Source organism: Littorina saxatilis, linkage group LG1 (assembly GCF_037325665.1).
Source record: "Littorina saxatilis isolate snail1 linkage group LG1, US_GU_Lsax_2.0, whole genome shotgun sequence".
Taxonomy (NCBI): Eukaryota; Metazoa; Mollusca; class Gastropoda; order Littorinimorpha; family Littorinidae; genus Littorina; species Littorina saxatilis.
This window is the reverse complement of record NC_090245.1, coordinates 5,545,284-5,567,521: the sequence shown is the minus strand read 5'-3', so window position 1 is coordinate 5,567,521 and position 22,238 is coordinate 5,545,284. Positions and strand designations below refer to the sequence as shown.

The following is a 22,238-nucleotide window of genomic DNA, read 5'->3' as shown; positions in this document are numbered from 1 at the left end:
GCTCTCAATTAAATCAAAGGAGCAGAACCAGCTAAGCTTGTAAACATGCTCTCAATTAAATCAAAGGAGCAGAACCAGCTAAGCTTGTAAACATGCTCTCATAAACAGTGTAGGATCTGATTTCGCGAACAATTTTGGGGGCCCGGTAGCTCAATTGGTAGAGGAATGGACTTGTGATTCCCGGGTCGCGTGTTCCAATCCGGGCCGGGCCGGACTCGGGTCAACTTTATGTTCAGACTCAGAGACGGTATCCATATTCCACCGTGTCACCAGTGTGGCACGTAAAAGACCTCGGCCATTCTGCCATACGTGCTGGCGGCTGATTACACCGTAACACGCACGTACACACCTGGGTAGCGCGACTCTGTTGCTGCTAGCTTTCCACTGGGAGGAAGCGACCCAGATTTCCCAGCCATAGGACAATAAAGAAATGAAAATGAAAAAATGTAATACTGACTCGATATACCCCCATGTATCAAATCAGCAGGCGCGAAGCAAAACATAGAGGATGGCAACACAAGCCTCTTGTGTCCATATAAAGAGTCAGACACACACACAGGCGTTATATACCAGGGCGAACATGGACCGTAATCAGATTGAACATGTGTGTCATGGGAATGACCTTGTAAGGTGGCGGCCTATGCTGCTCATTGGTCTGTTGTGCATGCGGGGGGGGGGGGGGGAGGTAATTCAATCGGTCAGCAGCGACAGCCTTTAATCACTTTGTAGTTGTCATTATGTACATGGTGGGCAGCTTGGCTTCTGGAAGATTGTGGGGGTTGTGTTCATGGTTAAGCGTTGTTCCAATTTTGGACACCGCCTTTTGTCTTTCAATGGCTGTTTGGCTGTGTTTGTGTGGGGGAGCGGGAGGAGTATGTGTGTGTGTGTGTGTGTGTGTGTTTGTGTGTGTGTGTGTGTGTGTGTGAGAGTGTCTGTGGACGAAGAGTTCTCCCCCGGAACACACACACTCACACACACACACACACACACACACACACACACACACACACACACACAAATACACACACACACACACACACACACACACACACACACACACACACACACATCACCCACCTGCACCTTACCGGTTTGACTTGAAAAGGTGTGCGTGATCAGGTAGAGCGAATGTCAACGCTGAAAAAGTGTCACATAACTTTGCCCAGTGCGTCTCGCTTTCTTCTTTATCCTTACTAATCGCCACCAGCTCTTTATTTGATTTTTTCTACAATTAACTTGACATAAACAACAAGTTGTTTCTCGACCGCCTACACGTCTTTTAACAAAAAAATTGAAGATTGATTTGTTTCATTTTGTATTTTTTGCAGGTAGAGTCCGCTACGTGAAACTCTCTTTGCAACACGGCGCTGACGTCATACCTACGTCATCACGGTCCAAGAACAGAAGACATCGAGTGACGTAGACAGAAGAAGAGCCACTGCGAAGATCCAGCCTAGCAGACAGAGTTACCCAGGTCACCGCACCAATCTGTTAGAAATCACGGCAAAGCAGGCACGCAGACAGTGTCACCTGGGTCGCAGTGCGAACAATCTGTAAGAAATTACACGTGAGCGTCGTACGGTGTTAGGCTGGCTGCACCCCCTTAGCTTTCCAGCTCCCTCGGAACGAAGCAGCGTGACTGCATGACAGGCAGACACTGAGATTCTTCGAGCCGCTGCCTCTCTATCTCCCTCTATCTCTCTCTCTCTATCCGCCCCAAGTGACCGCCACCGCCCTCATCGATCTGTTTGCAAGTGTTTCTTGCTTCGTTGTCACTCGGCGTGGACACTCGTCTCTGATCTTCCGTTCCGCGCTGCCGTATCCTTCCTTTGTATTCACCTGTGTGGCGGATTCCAGTGCTTTCTGTTGGAATTCACCCTGCAGTAGCATTCTGGTTTCGTTTTCTGCGACTTGTTTGATATTTTGTGACAAAACCTTTCTTGCGTCATTTGATGTGCACGTGTGGCTGACGTCACACCAACCCGTCCAAAGAGTTGTTGCTTTAACTCATCTTCTTCGCCTGACCCGCGCTTAAGAAAAGAGACGGTTTTTGTAGGAATTAAGAAACAAAAAGCTCGCTCACACACTAATCTCCTGACCTCAATCCCTCGCGAGGAAAACAATTAGTGGGTCTTTCTTTACTGCAAACACTACCATCGATTTGATTTCCGCCTGCCGATAAGCTGGCGTGACTGGAGGAACACTCTAGGGTACACGTTTGGCACCCCCGACGCGACAGGTCGACAAATAGGTGTCACGAGTCCGCTGTCACCTCCCCGTCCGAAACAATCCCTGGTGCCCGACACATCGAGTTCTTGGAGAGAAACAAAAAGAAGAAAAGAGTTTCTGGTGTAAGACAGAGAACGCAGAGGTCTAAGAAAAGTGTTTTATATGTGAAGTGTTTGTTTGAAGTACCATTTGCTGTCAAAATCAGCATTTTCCAACACCTTCATCCTTCACAAGGAGTGTTGTGTGAAGCATTCCCTGCAGTCTTGTACAGACACACACAACGTAAAGTGTGAAATACTCAGTAAACTTTGTCGCCCATCGTATGAAAATCGACCAACGAATGAAGAGAGATTTGACGTCGTTCTCGATCGAAACTTTTAAACGCCAATCTTATTCCTGGAGTAGACCCTTGGCTTTATTCGATACGGACTCTGTGGTGTGTCTATTTGCGAGGTGATTACTGTCACTAGAGGAAGCCGTTCTGACAGGAAGGGCGACAAACGATTAGTGACGTGTCATTCCGTTTACATGAGCTGACGTCATCGCTTCCCCTGCTGACGTCAGTCTGTGATTCCCACCTACTTAGAACATTGTTTAGCTTCGAAGTTCTTGTTGTTGTCTAGATACTTGCCTGCTGATTGAATCGCGTGAGTCTTTACACGGCGTCATCTTAAACCGAATAAGGAGCAGTCAACTTCAGTTCTCTCTCACAATAATTGAGAGTTGTTCATTATGACGCCATAGCTTTCATGTGACCTAGACGCTAGTATGACGTCTCGGTTTTTTTCTGTTTAACCCGCCCCAGCAGCAACGCCGCAGACAACATGCGGGCTCTGACATAACAACACTCTTTCTGCGATCTACAAGTGTGGTTTACATTTTGTGTTGAAAAACAAAATCCCAAGGTTCATTATATATTCTTCGTGGCATCATCAACATCAACAATGGGGCAGAATTTGCTCTATGACTTCATGGGGAACATAACGTCAGACGGTCAGGACGCCAGTGACGTGTTTCTCAACAGTTCGGATGTTAACGTCACAACTCCGAGCAGCAGAGGTGCTCTCCCCTGGATAGTGCACACGACCAAAGACTTCCGTCTGGCCACGGCGGGGATTGCAGTCTTTGGGCTCATTGGTAGGTGGAGTTTTTTTTGTTTTTTATTTGTGTTCTTTCTGTGTTAGTGTCTGTTTTATTTGGGTACAAAGCACGCTGGATTTTGTTTTAATACTGTGTGTGTATGTGTGTGTTTGTGTGTGTGTGTGTGTGTGTGTATTTGTGTGTGTGTGTTGGTTTGTGTGTGTGTGTATGTGTGTGTATGTGTGTGTGTGTATGTGTATGTGTGTGTGTGAGTGTGTGTGTGTGTGTGTTGGTTTGTGTGTGTGTGTGTCTGTCTGTCTGTCTGTGTCTGTGTGTGTCTCTGTGTCTATGTGTCAGAGACACACACAGAGTTAGACAGCGAGATTCGACATACTGACCGAAGTATATGTTTATGTCATGTTTCAATTGAAGTCAAAATGTCATACCTAAAGACAGGCCACGGTCTCTCGTGCCTTTTATTATAATTCATAATGTCAAGAAAATTAATGTGTAACTTGTACCGTTCATCTATGGCCTGAGTCGAACAACAGATGAGATAAGTTCCAAGATGGGTTTATGGCATTGACGGTCATGGCCATTTATCGTATTTGCATTCTAATGCGAACAGAAAACTATCAGATATTTGTAATGGTGTACGTTCATTCTACTGTTCACCGCCTTGAGCTGTATAGCCTCTAAATATATATATGTGTGTGTGTGTGTGTGTGTGTGTGTGTGTGTGTGTGTGTGTGTGTGTGTGTGTGTGTGTGTGTGTGTGTGTGTGCGTGTGTGTGTGTGTGTGTGTGTGTTTTAGCGCGTGTTTGCGTTTTGGTTGGTTGTTCTTATTGCTGTTGCTTGCTTCCTTGCTTCCTTGCTTTGTAAGTGTCCATAGGCGTAGGTGGGGTTCACGAGTCTCGGACCTTGCGGCTAATACCGCCCTTTGTTAGGTAACTAAGACAATCATTAAGGGCAGACAAAAGACCTTAATTACCAGGTTGGAGGAAACGAAACCTTTTGCCGCAGAAGGAAACGAGTCATTTCACCAGTTAACGTGAACTGACTGTAGCTCGCAGCAACAGCTCATATTTCTTAGGTCATCAACAGGTTGCACGGTGCTTGGCGAACAAGTCAGCGGGTTCGTGCCAGACACATAGAAATAGCTACAGTGGACCCTACCCCCCCCACCCCCTATTGACGACCCAAAAAGAGCACCGTAGAAAAACACATTTAAAAAAAAAAAGGAAGATTCATTTTCAGAATGTATGTAATAATTGCAGATGTTGTAAAGAGACACCGTACTGTGAACAAGTAAGGTCCCAAAAGGAGGAGAATTCAGGTTTAGGTGAGGTGGCGGTTGGGTACGTGTGAGTCTGAAAAGGGGGTTCCGCTCTACTGCTTGGACTGTGTCATCAACATCTTGGTCGTTCTTTCTGTGACGCGTTGTCCTCTTTCTGGGCTGCAGACGAATGAAGTCCTTCACCTACATTTTCTGCAACTGTCTGGCTCTGGACACGAATCATGACGGTGTTATTTTGCAGACACACTGTTGACCCGTCCGCACTCTGTCACACGGGCACTCTGTCACACGGGCACTCTGTCACACGGGCACTCTGTCACACGGGCACTCTGTCACACGGGCACTCTGTCACACGGGCACTCTGTCACACGGGCACTCTGTCACACGGGCACTCTGTCACACGGGCACGATTCAAAGGCTTCACCGCCACACGTGTAATAATGATGGGTCCTGTTTACAAATGACAACAGTTACTGCGTATGATAAACACGCACTGACCGTCTGTGTAGCATCCGCTCTCGAAACAGATCCGCTTCAAAGTTTGTGTCTGTCATTGGAAGCGTCAACAGATGCTGTGCTTCGGGGACCCGTAGAGACAGTTACAATCGTGAAAACAAATCAGGTCATGAAAGAGGGGGAGTCTTGATCGTGAGGTTAATTTAAAGACGTCATGAACAGAACATCTGTTTGAAATCGGAGGGGGCGGGGAGGGGGGGGGGACTTAACACCAATCAAACCCTGATTGTTTGTTTCTTTGTTTGTCTTTGTTTGTCTTTGTTTGTCTTTTTACATTTAGTCAAGTTTTGACTAAATGTTTTAACGTAGAGGGGGGAATCGAGACGAGGGTCGTGGTGTATGTGCGTGTGTGTGTGTGTGTGTGTCTGTGTGTGTGTGTAGAGCGATTCAGACTAAACTACTGGACCGATCTTTATGAAATTTGACATGAGAGTTCCTGGGTATGAAATCCCCGAACGTTTTTTTCATTTTTTTGATAAATGTCTTTGATGACGTCATATCCGGCTTTTCGTGAAAGTTGAGGCGGCACTGTCACGCCCTCATTTTTCAACCAAATTGGTTGAAATTTTGGTCAAGTAATCTTCGACAAAGCCCGGACTTCGGTATTGCATTTCAGCTTGGTGGCTTAAAAATTAATTAATGACTTTGGTCATTAAAAATCTGAAAATTGTAAAAAAAAAATAAAAATTTATAAAACGATCCACATTTACGTTTATCTTATTCTTCATCATTTGCTGATTCCAAAAACATATAAATATGTTATATTCGGATTAAAAACAAGCTCTGAAAATTAAATATATAAAAATTATTATCAAAATTAAATTGTCGAAATCAATTTAAAAACACTTTCATCTTATTCCTTGTCGGTTCCTGATTCCAAAAACATATAGATATGATATGTTTGGATTAAAAACACGCTCAGAAAGTTAAAACAAAGAGAGGTACAGAAAAGCGTGCTATCCTTCTTAGCGCAACTGCTACCCCGCTCTTCTTGTCAATATCACTGCCTTTGCCATGAGCGGTGGACTGACGATGCTACGGGTATACGGTCTTGCTGAAAAATGGCATTGCGTTCAGTTTCATTCTGTGAGTTCGACAGCTACTTGACTAAATATTGTATTTTTGCCTTACGCGACTTGTTGTCTTTTTATATTTAGTCAAGTTTTGACTAAATATTTTAACATCGAGGGGGAATCGAAACGAGGGTCGTGGTGTATGTGCGTGCGTGTGTGTGTGTGTGTGTGTGTCTGTGTGTGTGTGTGTGTGTGTGTGTGTGTAGAGCGATTCAGACTAAACTACTGGACCGATCTTTATGAAATTTGACATGAGAGTTCCTGGGTATGAAATCCCCGAACGTTTTTTTCATTTTTTTGATAAATGTCTTTGATGACGTCATATCCGGCTTTTCGTGAAAGTTGAGGCGGCACTGTCACGCCCTCATTTTTCAACCAAATTGGTTGAAATTTTGGTCAAGTAATTTTCGACGAAGCCCGGACTTCGGTATTGCATTTCAGCTTGGTGGCTTAAAAATTAATTAATGACTTTGGTCATTAAAAATCGGAAAATTGTAAAAAAAAATAAAAATTTATAAAACGATCCAAATTTACGTTCATCTTATTCTCCATCATTTTCTGATTCCAAAAACATATAAATATGTTATATTTGGATTAAAAACAAGCTCTGAAAATTAAATATATAAAAATTATTATCAAAATTAATATGTCGAAATCAATTTAAAAACACTTTCATCTTATTCCTTGTCGGTTCCTGATTCCAAAAACATATAGATATGATATGTTTGGATTAAAAACACGCTCAGAAAGTTAAAACAAAGAGAGGTACAGAAAAGCGTGCTATCCTTCTTAGCGCAACTACTACCCCGCTCTTCTTGTCAAATTCACTGCCTTTGCCATGAGCGGTGGACTGACGATGCTACGAGTATACGGTCTTGCTGAAAAATGGCATTGCGTTCAGTTTCATTCTGTGAGTTCGACAGCTACTTGACTAAATATTGTATTTTCGCCTTACGCGACTTGTTGTTGCTTGTTTTCAAGACCCAAGAGGTTGTAACGTCGCCGTTATTTGTTCCGTGTTCGTCATTTTATCGTGAGTACAGTGCTTTTTACATTCAGTCAAGTTTTGACTAAATGTTTTAACGTAGAGGGGGGAATCGAGACGAGGGTCGTGGTGTATGTGCGTGCGTGTGTGTGCGTGTGTGTGTGTGTGTGTGTGTGTGTGTGTGTGTGTGTGTGTGTCTGTCTGTGTGTGTGTGTAGAGCGATTCAGACTAAACTACTGGACCGATCTTTATGAAATTTGACATGAGAGTTCCTGGGTATGAAATCCCCGAACGTTTTTTTCATTTTTTTGATAAATGTCTTTGATGACGTCATATCCGGCTTTTCGTTAAAGTTGAGGCGGCACTGTCACGCCCTCATTTTTCAACCAAATTGGTTGAAATGTTGGTCAAGTAATCTTCGACGAAGCCCGGACTTCGGTATTGCATTTCAGCTTGGTAGCTTAAAAATTATTTAATGACTTTGGTCATTAAAAATCGGAAAATTGTAAAAAAAAAAAAAAAATTTATAAAACGATCCAAATTTACATTCATCTTATTCTCCATCATTTGCTGATTCCAAAAACATATAAATATGTTATATTTGGATTAAAAACAAGCTCTGAAAATTAAATATATAAAAATTATTATCAAAATTAAATTGTCGAAATCAATTTAAAAACACTTTCATCTTATTCCTTGTCGGTTCCTGATTCCAAAAACATATAGATATGATATGTTTGGATTAAAAACACGCTCAGAAAGTTAAAACAAAGAGAGGTACAGAAAAGCGTGCTATCCTTCTTAGCGCAACTACTACCCCGCTCTTCTTGTCAATTTCACTGCCTTTGTCATGAGCGGTGGACTGACGATGCTACGAGTATACGGTCTTGCTGAAAAATGGCATTGCGTTCAGTTTCATTCTGTGAGTTCGACAGCTACTTGACTAAATGTGACCCTCCACCACGAAATGAGTCGCATGTCATCTCGCGCGGTTCTGCGCGAGGCTTAATATAAGTCCGGGGAGTGTCTGGTAACAGTGTGAGGGTTACCTTAGTCACAGGCTTATAACTCAAACAGTTTTCGCTCTTTTCTAAAACGGTTTTCACCACTGGATAGAGCATACAAAACTCTTTAAGAAAATGTAAAAATATGAAAATCATGCAAAGGTGACATGCGACTCATTCCGTGGTGGAGGGTCACAAATGTTGTATTTTCGCCTTACGCGACTTGTTGGTCTTTTTGTTTTCCATATGTTTTATTTGAAAATTATTGACGTGATGAATACTCAAGTGAACAAATCACTGCTTTTGCCAAAACAAAGCACCTCCCCTGGCTTGCTGAAAATGCGAAATTGTGTTCCGGTAACGGAATGCTGCATTTGTAGTAATAAAAAAAAACCACCACACAACCACACCCATCTGTATTGCTAAATTCCTAGAAGAATTGTGATCGTTCTGAGTTGTTGTTGTTGTTTGCAGGCAACACGCTGGCCATCTTTGTGCTGTGTCATCGACGCATGTGGTGCTCCACCGCCTATCTCCTCGTCATTCTCGCGCTGTACGATGACGTCATCCTCACCCTTCACATCTACAAGGTCTTCGACAACTCACCCTTGACCCCCGGGGTCAAAATATTTCAGACTATCGCCTTTGCCCCCATTACATGGACTGCCACCACGGGCACTATCTATATGACACTGATGGTGACGATCGAACGGTTTGTGGCCGTGACGTCACCGCTGAGGTCCCGGATTATATTCTCCTTGCGCGCAGCACGGTGGATATCTCTCTTTGTCTTCATCGGCTCTGTGATTTACAACCTGCCGCACTGGTTCGCCTATGTTTACACGACAGAGGTAAGGAAGGGCAAGGCGCCTCATGCTGGAAATGATATGTGCATGCACTGATGGGAATGGGAACACTGCACGCACGCATTGACACAGACAGACACAAACAGGCACATACGCGCGAGCACATACGCGCGCGTTCGCACGCACACACACACATACACACACACGCATGCCCGCTGGCACGCACGCTGGCACGCGCGCATGCATGCACGCACGCACACACACACACACAAACACGCACCCACGCACGCACGCACATCGACACACACATACACACATTCTCTCTCCCTCCCTCCCTCCCTCCTTCCCTCCCTCCCTCCCTCCTCTCTCTCTCTCTCTCCCTCTCTCTCTCTCTCTCTCTCTCTCTCTCTCTCTCTCTCTCTCTGTATCTCTCCCTCCCTCTCTCTTGTTCCGATTAGTGTCAACGCCTCAGAAGAAAACCTTCAATTTGTTTTAATGTCTAAGGTGTTAACATTATTTAGATGTATCACAGGGATTTACGACTTCGCTTCAGAAGTTTTGAATGTTCTCTTCTAGAGTTCATTTCCCTTTGCATTTTTTCATATCTGAAATGGCTTTTTGAAAGTCATCCAAAATCTCTTTTTGAAAGTCATCCAAAATCTCTTTTTGAAAGTCATCCAAAATCTCTTCTTGAAAGTGATAAGGAGGGGGTGGGGCTTGATTTCAACTGTTGATCTGTGCCCAGTTCAACTAAACAAAAAGAAACAAAGACAGACAACTTTACCAACAAATATTACTGACATTGTATCGAAAAAATTGGCAGCAAGCTAAGGTTCTGTACGTCGGTAATTGCTATTCTAGCTTTCGTTTGCACGTTTCGGGTGTGGAGTGATGCGTCAGGAAAAAAAAATAAAAGAAAAAGAAATACGGAAAGGAAAGAAAAGTTGTTTTTTAATACCTGTATGTCTGAGAAAGAAGTAAAAGAAAAAGAAATACGGAAAGGAAAGAAAAGTTATTCCTATATTATTAGATGTTTCAGAAATAAGTAAAAGAACAAAACATATCTATTGTTCATATTAATGTGCGAAGCCTTAAGAACAAAATATCTCATTTGCAGGCCGAATTAGGACGTTTCGATATTATTACTGTATCAGAAACGTGGTTGTCCACAGATGTTGATAATGAAAATATTAATCTGAATGGTTTTCATCCACCAGTAAGATGCGATAGGCCTGGTGATGCTCATGGGGGTGTGGCGGTGTATGTGAAGAGTGATTTGATATGCAAACCCAGATACGATTTGAGCATACCTTCTCTAGAGGCGGTATGGGTGGAAACCAAAATCGACCAGGAGACCCTTCTTGTTGGTACTTTTTATAGACCACCAGATGCTGATGTAAATTATTGGGACTTGATTGATGAATCAATTCAGTCAGCATCAAGGACACCACAGAAATTGATAATACTTGGCGATTTTAATGCTGATTGTATGAACAACCCTCCGCCTCACCTTCAACGATTATTAAATGTTAATAGTTTGTTTCAAATCGTGACAGAACCAACCCGTATTACAGAACATTCATCCACTCTTATTGACTTGATATTAACCCCATGTCCAGACATGATAGATGCAGTTGATATTTTCCCTCCAGTTTGCAGTGACCATTCTTGTCCGTATGTTAAAATAAAGAAAACAGTTAATTTAAAACGTTCATTCAAGCGCATCATTTATAATTATTCAAAACTCAATATTGGGAAATTTGTAGATGATTTGCAAAATCTAGATTGGTCTGAGGTTGTTAACTTAGAACCACTGGATGCAGCAGTCGAATCATTTACGGATATACTAAGGACTGCTGCCAAGCACTGTATGCCTGTAAAAACAGTTGTGATAAATGAACGAGGTGCCCCATGGATAACCGATTAAAAAGTTGATAAGGAAAAAACAAATAATACACAGTTTGGGTAAACGTTTAGATTATATGTGGTGTTGGGCGTTATTCTCTATGTGGTGTTGGGCGTTATTCTCTATGTGGTGTTGGGCGTTATTCTCTATGTGGTGTTGGGCGTTATTCTCTATGTGGTGTTGGGCGTTATTTAGACGCATTCGAAACATTTTAGTAGAAAAAATTCGTAAAAGAAAAGAAGAATATAATATTGAATTGGACGATAGAATAATTTCGCAAATACATTTTGGTAACAAAGATTGGTGGAAGTTAGTAAATAATTTCATGACCAAGAAAGGCCTATCACAGTCAGAAATTCCACCAATTGACAATAACGGAATAATTTGTTATTCTCATGAGGAGAAAGCAGAAATATTTAATACATTTTTTGTTAGCCAATCCTGTGTTGATGATGAAGATGATCATTTTCCAACCCTGTCAGAGCACCCAGGATCCGCTCCTCCACTTATCATTACTACTGACATGGTTTCTGGAATTATTAAATCCCTTGACCAAAACAAGGCAATTGGTCCCGATCTTGTTCATAACAAGATTCTTAAAGCAGCCGTAGACGTTGTCTCTGATCCACTTTCAAAACTGTTTTGTAGATCATTAGCCGAAGGTAGATTTCCAAAGGCTTGGAAAGTGGCACATGTTACCCCAGTTTACAAGAAAGGCGAGAAGTAATTATGCACAAATTATCGCCCAATATCCCTATTAAGCTGTATCGGTAAAGTAATGGAAAAATGTATTAAAACTCATATGTTTACGCATTTGACAGATCATGATTTATTGACAGTATCTCAGTCAGGCTTTATTCCAGGTGACTCAACTTCTTGGTATATATGACGATTTGTGTCAATCTTTGGACAAGCAATGTACATCACAAGCAATATTTTTTGATATTTCCAAAGCGTTCGATAGAGTATGGCATCGTGGTCTGATTTATAAATTATACGCAATAGGTATAAGAGATATGTTATTAGAATGGATTAAAGATTATTTGTCTGAGAGAACTCAAGCTGTTGTTATAAAAGGTTGCATGTCAAATTACCGCTGTGTTCATTCTGGTGTCCCTCAAGGGTCAGTCTTGGGGCCACTTCTGTTTCTTGTTTATATTAATGACATTGTTGTTGATCTTAAATCAATAATTACATTATTTGCCGACGACACGAGTATGTACGTGTCCCTCAATAATACACTTGAACGCACTGAAATTTTGAATTCTGATGTACAACAGATAATGCAATGGGCAAACAATTGGAAAGTTAATTTTAATCAGTCCAAAACTGAATTATTGACTGTCTCTACTAGAAGACAACCGGACACATTGCCGCTAAAATTTGGCGAAGAGATATTAATTGAAACTACTGTTCATAAACATTTGGGCGTGTATCTGCAAAATGACTGTAAATGGAATCATCATGTACACTCTATAGTTGTTAAAGCTCGTATTTTAGTTGCATGTTTTCGCTCCTATAAATACCGACTCAGTCGCAAGGCACTAGAAATTATGTATAAGGCTTTTATTCTTCCTCATTTTGACTATGCAGATGTAATATGGGACAATTACAATTACAATGCAATGTTGGCAGTTGAACTTGAAAAAAATGCACCTAGATGCTATTAGAACTATTATTGGAGCTGTTCGTGGCACAAGCCATCAAAAACTTTACAATGAGTCAGGTTTTACAACACTGCAAGAACGGCGCAGAAGACATACATTGATCGTTTATTTTAAATTAGTTAATGGTCTAGCGCCAGTGTATTTACTTGATTACTTACCATCTCTCATTTCAGCAGTAAATTCGTACCACCGACGCAAACCATATGATAGGCAAATGTTTCGATGTAGAACTGAATTATATAAGCATTCCTTTTTTCCTTCTGCAACATATTTATGGAATGAATTACCTGATCATATAAAACAAACGAATTCAATTGGTTGTTTTAAAAGATTTTTGTCCAGAGATGACCCTCTAATTACCCCGTATGTCTACTCTAAAGTTCGAAAAGCAGAAATCATTCACTGTAAATTAAGATTAGAGATTAGTGATTTAAATGCAAATATGTTTAAAAGACATTTGACAAATGATGTTTTCTGCAGGTGTGGTTTTCATGTTGAAAATTGTGAACACTTTTTATTTGACTGTTCATTGTACACGAATGTTAGAGCAACCACTATTGATACTTTATCAGATAAGAATGATATTACTGTTTTGTGTGCTGCGTACGGTAATAGGGACAAGTCCTTGGCTGAAAACACAGCGCTGTTTCATCAGATTCAGAAATTTATATTAGACAGCAAACGGTTTTTTTAATACCATATAATTAGTCATTTTGTTATTAGAGCATTGAATTGATTTATAGTGGATGCAATCTCTCTCTCTCTCTCTCTCTCTCTCTCTCTCTCTCTCTCTCTCTCTCTCTCTCTCTCTCTCTCTCTCTCTCTCTCTCTCTCTCTCTCTCTCTCTCTCTCTCTCTCTCTCTCTCTCTCTCTCTCTCTGTCTACCCTCTCCCTGTATCTGATTGTCCTCTGTGTCTCTATGTGTGTGTGTGTGTTGTATGTGTGAGATTTCCGCACCACTGTTGCTATAGTTATCGTGGTTGTTGTTTTTGTTTTCATTTGTTTTCATTTGTTTAAATATCATGCATTTGAATATATCGTCCGTCACATTACTCGTTTGTTTCTATGAGCACATTTATAAGTTTATCTTGTTGTGCTCCCCTTATTATAACTTCCAATTACGGCTTTGTATTTATGCAACTGAATAAAAAAAAACTGTTTAAAAAAGATAAACAAGAAAAAGAAATACGGAAAGGAAAGAAAAGTTATTCCTATATTATTAGATATGTCTCAGAAATAAGTAAAAGAAACAGAAACACAGAAAGAAACGACAAGTTATTTCTCAATGATTAGATGTCTAGGAAGTCTTCCATGAACATTAATTCCCTCGGGAAGACTTAAGAAGTTGAGGAATACGACTTGGCAGAAGCCCCAGCAGATGAGCATGGCCCACAAAATGTTACCTTTTGCCTTCTGACATAATTACTTTATGGACTTCTTGTTTACGTATGACATGATGACTGTTGGCCTTTTACCAGAAAACTGCGCTGGGGGATGATTTCTTAAGGAAGATACCAATGTTTATTGGGTAAATATGTATGAAACTGAACAGAAACATGTGTTCCTTTTGTGACTTTAATGCCCTGCTGACTGTCGCACACAGAGAAAGAGAGAGGGAGGGAGGGAGGGCGAGAGAAAGGGAGAGAGAGTGAATAAGAGAGAGAGAGGGGGGGGAGAGATGTAGAAAGAGAGAGGGAGAGAGATGGAGAAAGAGAGAGGAGAGAGAGAGGGGGAGAGAGGGGTAGATAGAGAGGGGAGAGAGAGAGAAGGGAGAGAGAGAAAGAGAGAGAGGGGGAGAGAGAGAGGGAGAGAGAGGGAGAGAGAGGGACACAAAGAGAGAGTGAGGGGGGGGGGGAGAGAGAGGGCAGAGAAAAGGAGATAACTGCTCATTTAGCCTTTGTGCTAGTCAGGTGTCCCTCTTCGCCGCTTGCCAAGTTTATGGTGAACTTTTGTGTCGCACCTGGAGAAAAGACGCCTCTTTTAATGTGAAAACTGAAAATGAAGATGCTTATATACTGATTCTGGATTGTGGTCGCAAAAATCAAAATGTGTATGTAGGATCGATCGTGTCATGCTTATTGTATTTCTTGCCCTTAGACGTAAAGTTTCGATGGTTTTCTATCATGTAAAAGCCTCATCAGATCTGAAAGAGTTAGCCGAACTGTTTTCCCCGAGAAGTTGTCTGCCTTTATAGGAGCCGTTCAGGCTCCAAGGAGCTCAGAGATTGTGTAACGGAACTAGCGAGGATCGAATACCCTATGCGCTTTCCAAAATTTTAATTAACACCACAAGGGGTGTGCAGTCTGAAGTACTTCCTTCAAAGAAAATACTCTCGGGGTCTTTTTGTCACACAGTGCAGAGCAATTAACACGCTTCTGAGTTCTTCAAAGAAATCGCAGCTGCCACAAGATAGCAGAAAAGCTGTGCTCATCTGACATGCAGGTAAACAAAATAAAAATACGATAAATGGCGGCGCGCCGGGTTGGACGTGTTGAAAACCCAGCTAATGAGCGCATCCCGCTGTGTTGCTGTCGTCTGGTGAACAGAGGCACATGTCAAGTGATGAGCCGATGCCTGTGAGATATCGTTATGAGCTCCACTAAAAATTCTCCATACTCAAATCTACATATTTTTGTCGTATATATATATACAATATATCCTCTTCAGGATGCGAAAATGAGTTATCGCCTTTAGCGTGACAAGGAGCTGCGTGAGTCGCGTATAAGCTTTGCTCGAAATTCTTTCTCCTCAGATCAAAATATTGATGTCGTATTTTCTCCTCAGTGGGCTAAACGGACTCTGGTCCTTGTTCTTATCTTAGTCTGATCCTTGATCGGTTTAAGTCTGATCCTAGTTCTTCTCTAAGTCTGATCTTTGTCCTTATCTAAGTCTGATCCTAGTTTGTGTATAACTCTTGTCCTTGTTCTTTTGTAAGTCTGATCGTTGTTCTTGTCTTAGTCTGATCCTAGTATTTGTCTGCGTTGAATCTTTGTTCTTGTCTAAGTCAGATTCTCGTTCTTGTCCATGTCAGATTCTAGTTCTTGTCTAAGTCTGTTCCATGATCGTTTCTCAGTCTGATCTTTGCCCTGGTTGAACTCTGATCATTGTTCTTCTCTGGATCGTTCATTTAACATTGTTAGTTTTCTTGGCAGCAATAGCTACGTATACATACTCTATTCTTCCAAACGCCAAGCATAAGGAAGAACGATCAACAGTCAGATGTGATAACGTATGTATAATATGTTACCATGAGCGTTATGTGCATACTCAAGCTTGTTCAGAGATTAACTGGCAGCAAGCCAATAATGAAGCAGCCCCACATATATACGCTCGTGTAATCATGTGCAATAACAAGGGAAAGCAGCTCGTCTTTCAAAACATAATAAATACTCAATTAGCCTTGTTCTTGTCTACGTCTGAACCTTGTCATTATCTAAGTTTAATCCTTGTCTTTATCTAAGTTTGACCCTTGTTCGTCTCTAAGTCTGATCCTTGTTCTTGTCTACGTCTCAACCTTGTCATTATCTAAGTTTAATCCTTGTCCTTATCTAAGTTTGACCCTTGTTCGTCTCTAAGTCTGATCCTTGTTCTTGTCTACGTCTGAACCTTGTCATTATCTAAGTTTAATCCTTGTCCTTATCTAAGTTTGACCCTTGTTCGTCTTAAGTCTGATCCTTGTTCTTGTCTACGTCTGAACCTTGTCATTATCTAAGTTTAATCCTTGTCATTATCTAAGTATAATCCTTGTCCTTATTTAAGTTTGACCCTTGTTCGTCTCTAAGTCTGATCCTTGTTCTTGTCTACGTCTGAACCTTGTCATTATCTAAGTTTAATCCTTGTCCTTATCTAAGTTTGACCCTTGTTCGTCTTAAGTCTGATCCTTGTTCTTGTCTACGTCTGAACCTTGTCATTATCTAAGTTTAATCCTTGTCATTATCTAAGTATAATCCTTGTCCTTATTTAAGTTTGACCCTTGTTCGTCTCTAAGTCTGATCCTTGTTCTTGTCTACGTCTGAACCTTGTCATTATCTAAGTTTAATCCTTGTCCTTATCTAAGTTTGACCCTTGTTCGTCTTAAGTCTGATCCTTGTTCTTGTCTACGTCTGAACCTTGTCATTATCTAAGTTTAATCCTTGTCATTATCTAAGTATAATCCTTGTCCTTATTTAAGTTTGACCCTTGTTCGTCTCTAAGTCTGATCCTTGTTCTTGTCTACGTCTGAACCTTGTCATTATCTAAGTTTAATCCTTGTCCTTATCTAAGTTTGACCCTTGTTCTTCTCTAAGTCTGATACTTGTTCTTGTCTACGTCTGAACCTTGTCATTATCTAAGGTTGATCTTTGTCCTTGTCTAAGTTTGACCCTTGTTATTGTCTAAGTCTGATCCTAGTTCTTGTATGACTCTGGTCTGTCTGATCCTTGTACTTGTCTAACTCTGGTCGTTGTTCTTCTCTAAGTCTAATCCTTCTTCTTGTCTAATTATGATCCTAGTTCTTGTCTAACTCTGGTCCTCGTTCATCTCAATGTGTTTTTTTCTTTCTCACCAGGTGAACAGGAGCCGAGGCCCCCCGCTGAGCGAGTTCGGGAGGTCACGTGCGTACAGCACGGTGTACAAGCAGTACTGTCAGCTGGCCCTGATGTACGTTTTGCCATGGGTTACCATGGTGGTGCTCAACATCCTCCTGCTGCGGACAGTGCGCAGCAAACGAGCCTTCAGAGAAGCCTCGGGCAGATCGGTACGAAAAGTAGGTGCCTGAGGTGCACACACTTGTATTCTCACAACTCAGGCAGAAAGTAGAGTTAACTATGCACGCCTCTTGTTGTTGTCACACACACCTCAAAGCCTGGCTCAGAGAGCCGCGTTGGTGTTGTATTTCCCCACACTAATGAGTATTCAGTAGAGGAAATTGGCCCCATAATTACTGTCTCCAGAACCGATACTAGTGTTGGTAGCTTTGAGTGAGACGGGTGTACCAATGCAAAAACGATTAGCCACCGAATAAGTGTATAGTATGCATCATCAAATACTCGACTAGCCCCAAAACCCAAAGCAAATGTTGCAAAAAGATCTTTTTTTGTTTTTGGGGGGGAGGGGGGGGGAGTTAAACAATGCAACTGCAATTTGAAATGAAATTACCCACATCGCTATGTGGCCAGAAAGATATAGTCCAATGCAAACGCTGATACCCGAAATGCCAGAGAGCGATAGATCTAGTATTGGTACGATTAAAAAAAAACTGTACGAAAAACTTGAACTTATGAAATCAAATTTTGAAATCACAAGATAGAAAACTATCTTACGTGGCATGCTCTTCTCATTGCATCATAGCATTGTATACTAATGATTTGATTCAGTAATTGCGAATGAACTGCAAAAGAAAGGAATGGGATTTCAAATGCCTAGTGCACCAATAACACACCTAAAAGTTCTTGTCTGGTCCTTTTTTTTTTCTTTTTTTTATTTTGCTTTATTTTTTTTTAAACACAATCGCACCTACGTCGCGGGTGGCCTTTTGCTTCTTACCGACTGTTCCCTTGCACTCTAATGTCACTTAGAATCTGTTGCTGTCTTTGCCACAACTAGGCGTGATGCTATTTTCAGTTAGGCCAAGAAGACCTAATCGGAAGGCGTGTCGAAATAGTTTAGTCACCAATATTTCAACTGACCCTGCACCGTGCCCCCGCTTGTCTTTTCAAATAAAGCATGGTGAAGTGTAATTACCTTACTGCCTTGTCCCTGCCTACCAATCAGACTTAACTAGGAGTAATGACGTCAGGGGCTAATATCATTTCCTGTTCCACGTGTAGTGGCAGAATGAGAGCGCGCTGACCAGTAGTACGCTCTAATTGCATGCGATGTCCTGTTCTTTTTTTGAGGCCTACTTTGTTCCAACGTCTTCCTTTTTGTGTCGCAAGCATCCCTTCACAATTCCTTAATATTCTTCTCCATCACAGATTACCTCACCCCGAACCCCTGTCACCCACCTCTGTCTGTTCTGTGTGTGTGTGTGTGTGTGTGTGTGTGTGTGTATATGTATGTGTGTGTGTATGTGTGTGTGTGTGTGTGTGTGTGGTAACCTCCTACGCATTTTCTTACCTCTTTAATTTTTTTCTTTCTATTTTTCCTGGAAAGAATGCCTTTTTGTGTTTATTTGTGACCTACCTAAAAGGGCTCAGACGTTTAGAGGATAAGAAACTGGTGTCATCCTTTTCCTCTTAAATTGCTCTTGATTATCCCCTCTTAACCTTTCCCGTCGCGAAGAGAAATTTAAACGATCTAAAGTAGCTTTTCGACATCTCTCAACCTCTACTTCTGTCTCTGTCTCTGTCTCTCTCTCTCTCTCTCTCTCTCTCTCTCTCTCTCTCTCTCTCTCTCTCTCTCTCTCTCTCTCTCTCTCTCTCTCTCTCTCTCTCTCTCTCTCTCTCTCTCTCTCTCTCTCTCTCTCTCTCTCTTTCTCTCTCTCTCTCTCTCTCTCTTTCTTCTTTCTCTCTCTCTCTCTTTCTCTCTCTCTCTCTCTATCTCTCTCTCTCTCTCTCTCTCTCTGTCTCTCTCACTCTCTCTTTCTCTTTCTCTCTCTCTCTCTGATTTTCTTTGTTTTCGATGTATGTTTTATTTTTCGTTTTTAAGTTCCAGTTTAAAATTGCTATCTGTTATTGAGTTTGTCTTGCAAAAGGCAACTGAAAATCTGGAACACTGTTGTTGGTTTCAATTTCTGCTGAAACTCGTATGTTATTCTTGAGCTATCCCAAAGAGATGTTGTCTGTTTGTTAAGTTGTTGTTTTGCTGCTTGTGATGTATTCATCCGCTTGCTTTTTTTCGTTTGGCTGGTCTATATCATATGGGTGTTTTCCCTGGACGTGTGATTTATTTTCTACGCCCTTTTTGTATTCTGTATCTAAATGGTTTTCTTGTAAACATTTCTGTCGAAGGTTTTGGACTTCGCCTGTTCTTTTGTTGTTGTCGTGGTCGTTTGGTCTATCTTTCTGTCTGTCTGTCTGCCGGTCGGTCGGTCGGTCGTTCGGTTGGTCGGTCGGTCAGTCTGTCTGTCTATTTGTCTGTCTATCTGTCTGTCTATCTGCGTGAATATTGTCTGTGGCTGCTTGGTTGCACAGTTACTTTGCTTGTTTTTCTGTTGCTCGTAAAGCCTCACAGACCCATAAATCTGCCTCTAGGCTTTAACAAATAACACACACAACACTTCTTCGACATAGCAACAACTAAACAACAGTATCACTCCCTTTCAGGGTTCGACCAAGGACCTGGGCGCTCGACTGACACTACCCGTCATTGCTGTCACCTTCGTCTTCTTCTTCGCCTACCCCTTCCTCGCCATCGAGGACTCTCTGTGCTACGAGTTTCAGTGTGACTACAAGCTCTTCATCATCTTCACCCTCATCAGCGAGATCGCCAAGGTCTTGAATTCTACCGCCAACTTCCTTTTCTACTGTTTTCTCGGCCGTCGTTTCCGCCGGACCTTCTTCTACATGGCCGTGTCGTGGCGCTCGCGTCTGTCACGTGTCGTGACGTCAAAGTCAGGTGACTTCCGGTACTCTGGGGACGGCAACTCTCTGTTCAAGCTGGAGAACCGGACAACTAACAACCACTCGTCTAACGGGAATAGTGAGGCATAGTTTACAGTGCATTGGGGAAAAAAACAGACCAATAATGAAACAAAGTTTCCCTTTGTTCCCTCTTGGTGAAGTTTTTGTGATATTTCATACTGTTTAAACCAAGGTTCCCAATGTTTTGATCTATTTGTGTCCTTATCGGATAACAAGGCTGACACTTGACTTACGAGCAGAATCTCGCATAATTGTTTTCACGTGGTAATATTTGTGGTCAGAAAATTCTAAACATTGATGATTTAAACCACAAAAAAGTCTTGTTTGTTCTTGGACATGTTGTGATACCTCAGGTTCAGCTGGAGACTGTCAACGCGCCTGTACACTCTAATGTCCATTATCCTGTACACTCTCATGTACACTCTCATGAACACTCTCCTGCGCATTGGAGTCGTCTGTACACTCTCCTGCTAACTGTAGTCGTTGCAGAAGTGTCAATTGGACCCGTGAAACAGGTACCCGAATTCCAAACAAATGACCAGCTAACAGAGAACACTGTGTTGGAATGTTGCTACAATTAATAAAACCACGATGGTTGTTCATGTATTCACATAGCATAATAACGAACTGGGTACAATGTATACTACGGACTGTGCTTGTGTGCACAGCAGATACTAAACTTCAAATGGACACACTTGAACAAAACCAATCGAATCAGTGTGTGTATTTGTACAATGTTCAATCCGGTATCTGAAGTGTGACCTCAAAGTGTATTGGTCAGATGTTTGCGGACCTGATAACATTGTACGGAATTGAATTCTTGTGCTGGACAGAAAGGCTAATAATGTTCTGCACAATATGAGGCATTCGCACGAGGTGTGAGCCCGTTTTGCAGGGTCGAAAAAGCAGTGTGACCAATGGCAACCCAATCTATAAATAATGAAGGTGCAATCCTCGACTTTTTTGTATTTTAGTTAGTTTTCCTTTTCCGTGATGTTTCGTGTCTACTCTTGTGGTGTGGACATGTTAACTATTCATGTCAGTGATCACAATCAAATGTTCGCATACATTGCAGTGAAGTATTCTAAACTTAGCAAATAAAATTATTGCGACAAATTTCAAGTCGATTTTTAGGGTACCCTCTTTTGAGCAGCGGTCATGTGATCCCTGTCAAAGAAATCTTTGATCCAAAGTGCCAGATAGTCAATTGGACGGCCTTAAAAGACATAGAAAGTTTGAATGAAATGACACCGGATTAAATGGTTTAACTTGGGTGTGAAATTTGTCGCAATAATTTCGTTGCTCACTTCATTTGATGTAAGTTTTAATGGAATCCGGTTGTGAGGGCATTTCTCATATTCTTGTCTATGAACACTGTAAATTTCTAGCACAAAGATCTAAAGTGAAATACATTATTGCATGTAAATTAATGGCTTTAAAAGGATATCGGTCGTGTGGACACAAACTCACGTTTAAATATATCCTCATAGCGTTCTCGGTTTATTTGATGTTAGCTTGAAAATCCAAGTGAATTCGGATTTTCCTTTGTTTTTGATTTGTTTCTAAACAATTTCAGAACGTTATCTGCTGAGAAGTGGTAACTAGATGAAAATGTATAGTTATGCGATGCAAATGATATTTGATTGTCAAACCAAATACAGTAAAAGTGAGGCAGATATTGTGCGTTCTTTGCGCTGATCTTGGGCGAAAAGTCTACGGGTATAGCTAACAGACTAAACATGGCCAAGGCGATGTAGTTAAGAATGTCGACTAGTCTTAGATAAGTTGATCACATGTTCAGCTTGATTTCATAACGTGATTTTCAATCGAGGTTTTTGTTTGTTATTTAGAGTTCAACAAAAGATGAGTTAATAACTTTGTATCATGTTCTTTTGTAACTGTTGCAAACAAATTATTGTGGCGGCACTATAATGTCTTCGTTCAGTAAGATGTGACTATCAAGGCAAACTTGCTGTGGCATAATGATGAAATCATCGTTTCCCCCCTCCCCCCCCAACACAATTTGTGTCACGTCATTGTAATATCTTCGTCACGTGAGATGTAACTATCAAGGAAAATGTGCTGCAAAATAATGACAAAAACATCATATTTG

General features: G+C 41.4%; 1 protein-coding gene across 1 annotated transcript; it reads left to right on the top strand.

Moving 5' to 3' along the window:
- Positions 1-3,173: 3,173 nt before the first annotated feature.
- Positions 3,174-20,194, top strand: LOC138946197 (FMRFamide receptor-like). Its single transcript, XM_070317986.1, has 4 exons — positions 3,174-3,366; positions 8,659-9,035; positions 17,110-17,298; positions 19,808-20,194. Exons 1-4 carry the CDS (start codon positions 3,174-3,176, stop codon positions 20,192-20,194), a joined length of 1,146 nt encoding a protein of 381 aa, XP_070174087.1.
- The last annotated feature ends 2,044 nt before the right edge of the window (positions 20,195-22,238 follow it).

Bases quoted from the DNA above. Each gene is read 5' to 3' on its own strand.
- LOC138946197 (XM_070317986.1), top strand. From the start codon at position 3,174: ATGGGGCAGAATTTGCTCTATGACTTCATGGGGAACATAACGTCAGAC. The intron at 9,036-17,109 runs GTAAGGAAGGGC...CTTTCTCACCAG, and splicing joins CCTATGTTTACACGACAGAG to GTGAACAGGAGCCGAGGCCC. The intron at 17,299-19,807 runs GTACGAAAAGTA...ACTCCCTTTCAG, and splicing joins GAGAAGCCTCGGGCAGATCG to GGTTCGACCAAGGACCTGGG.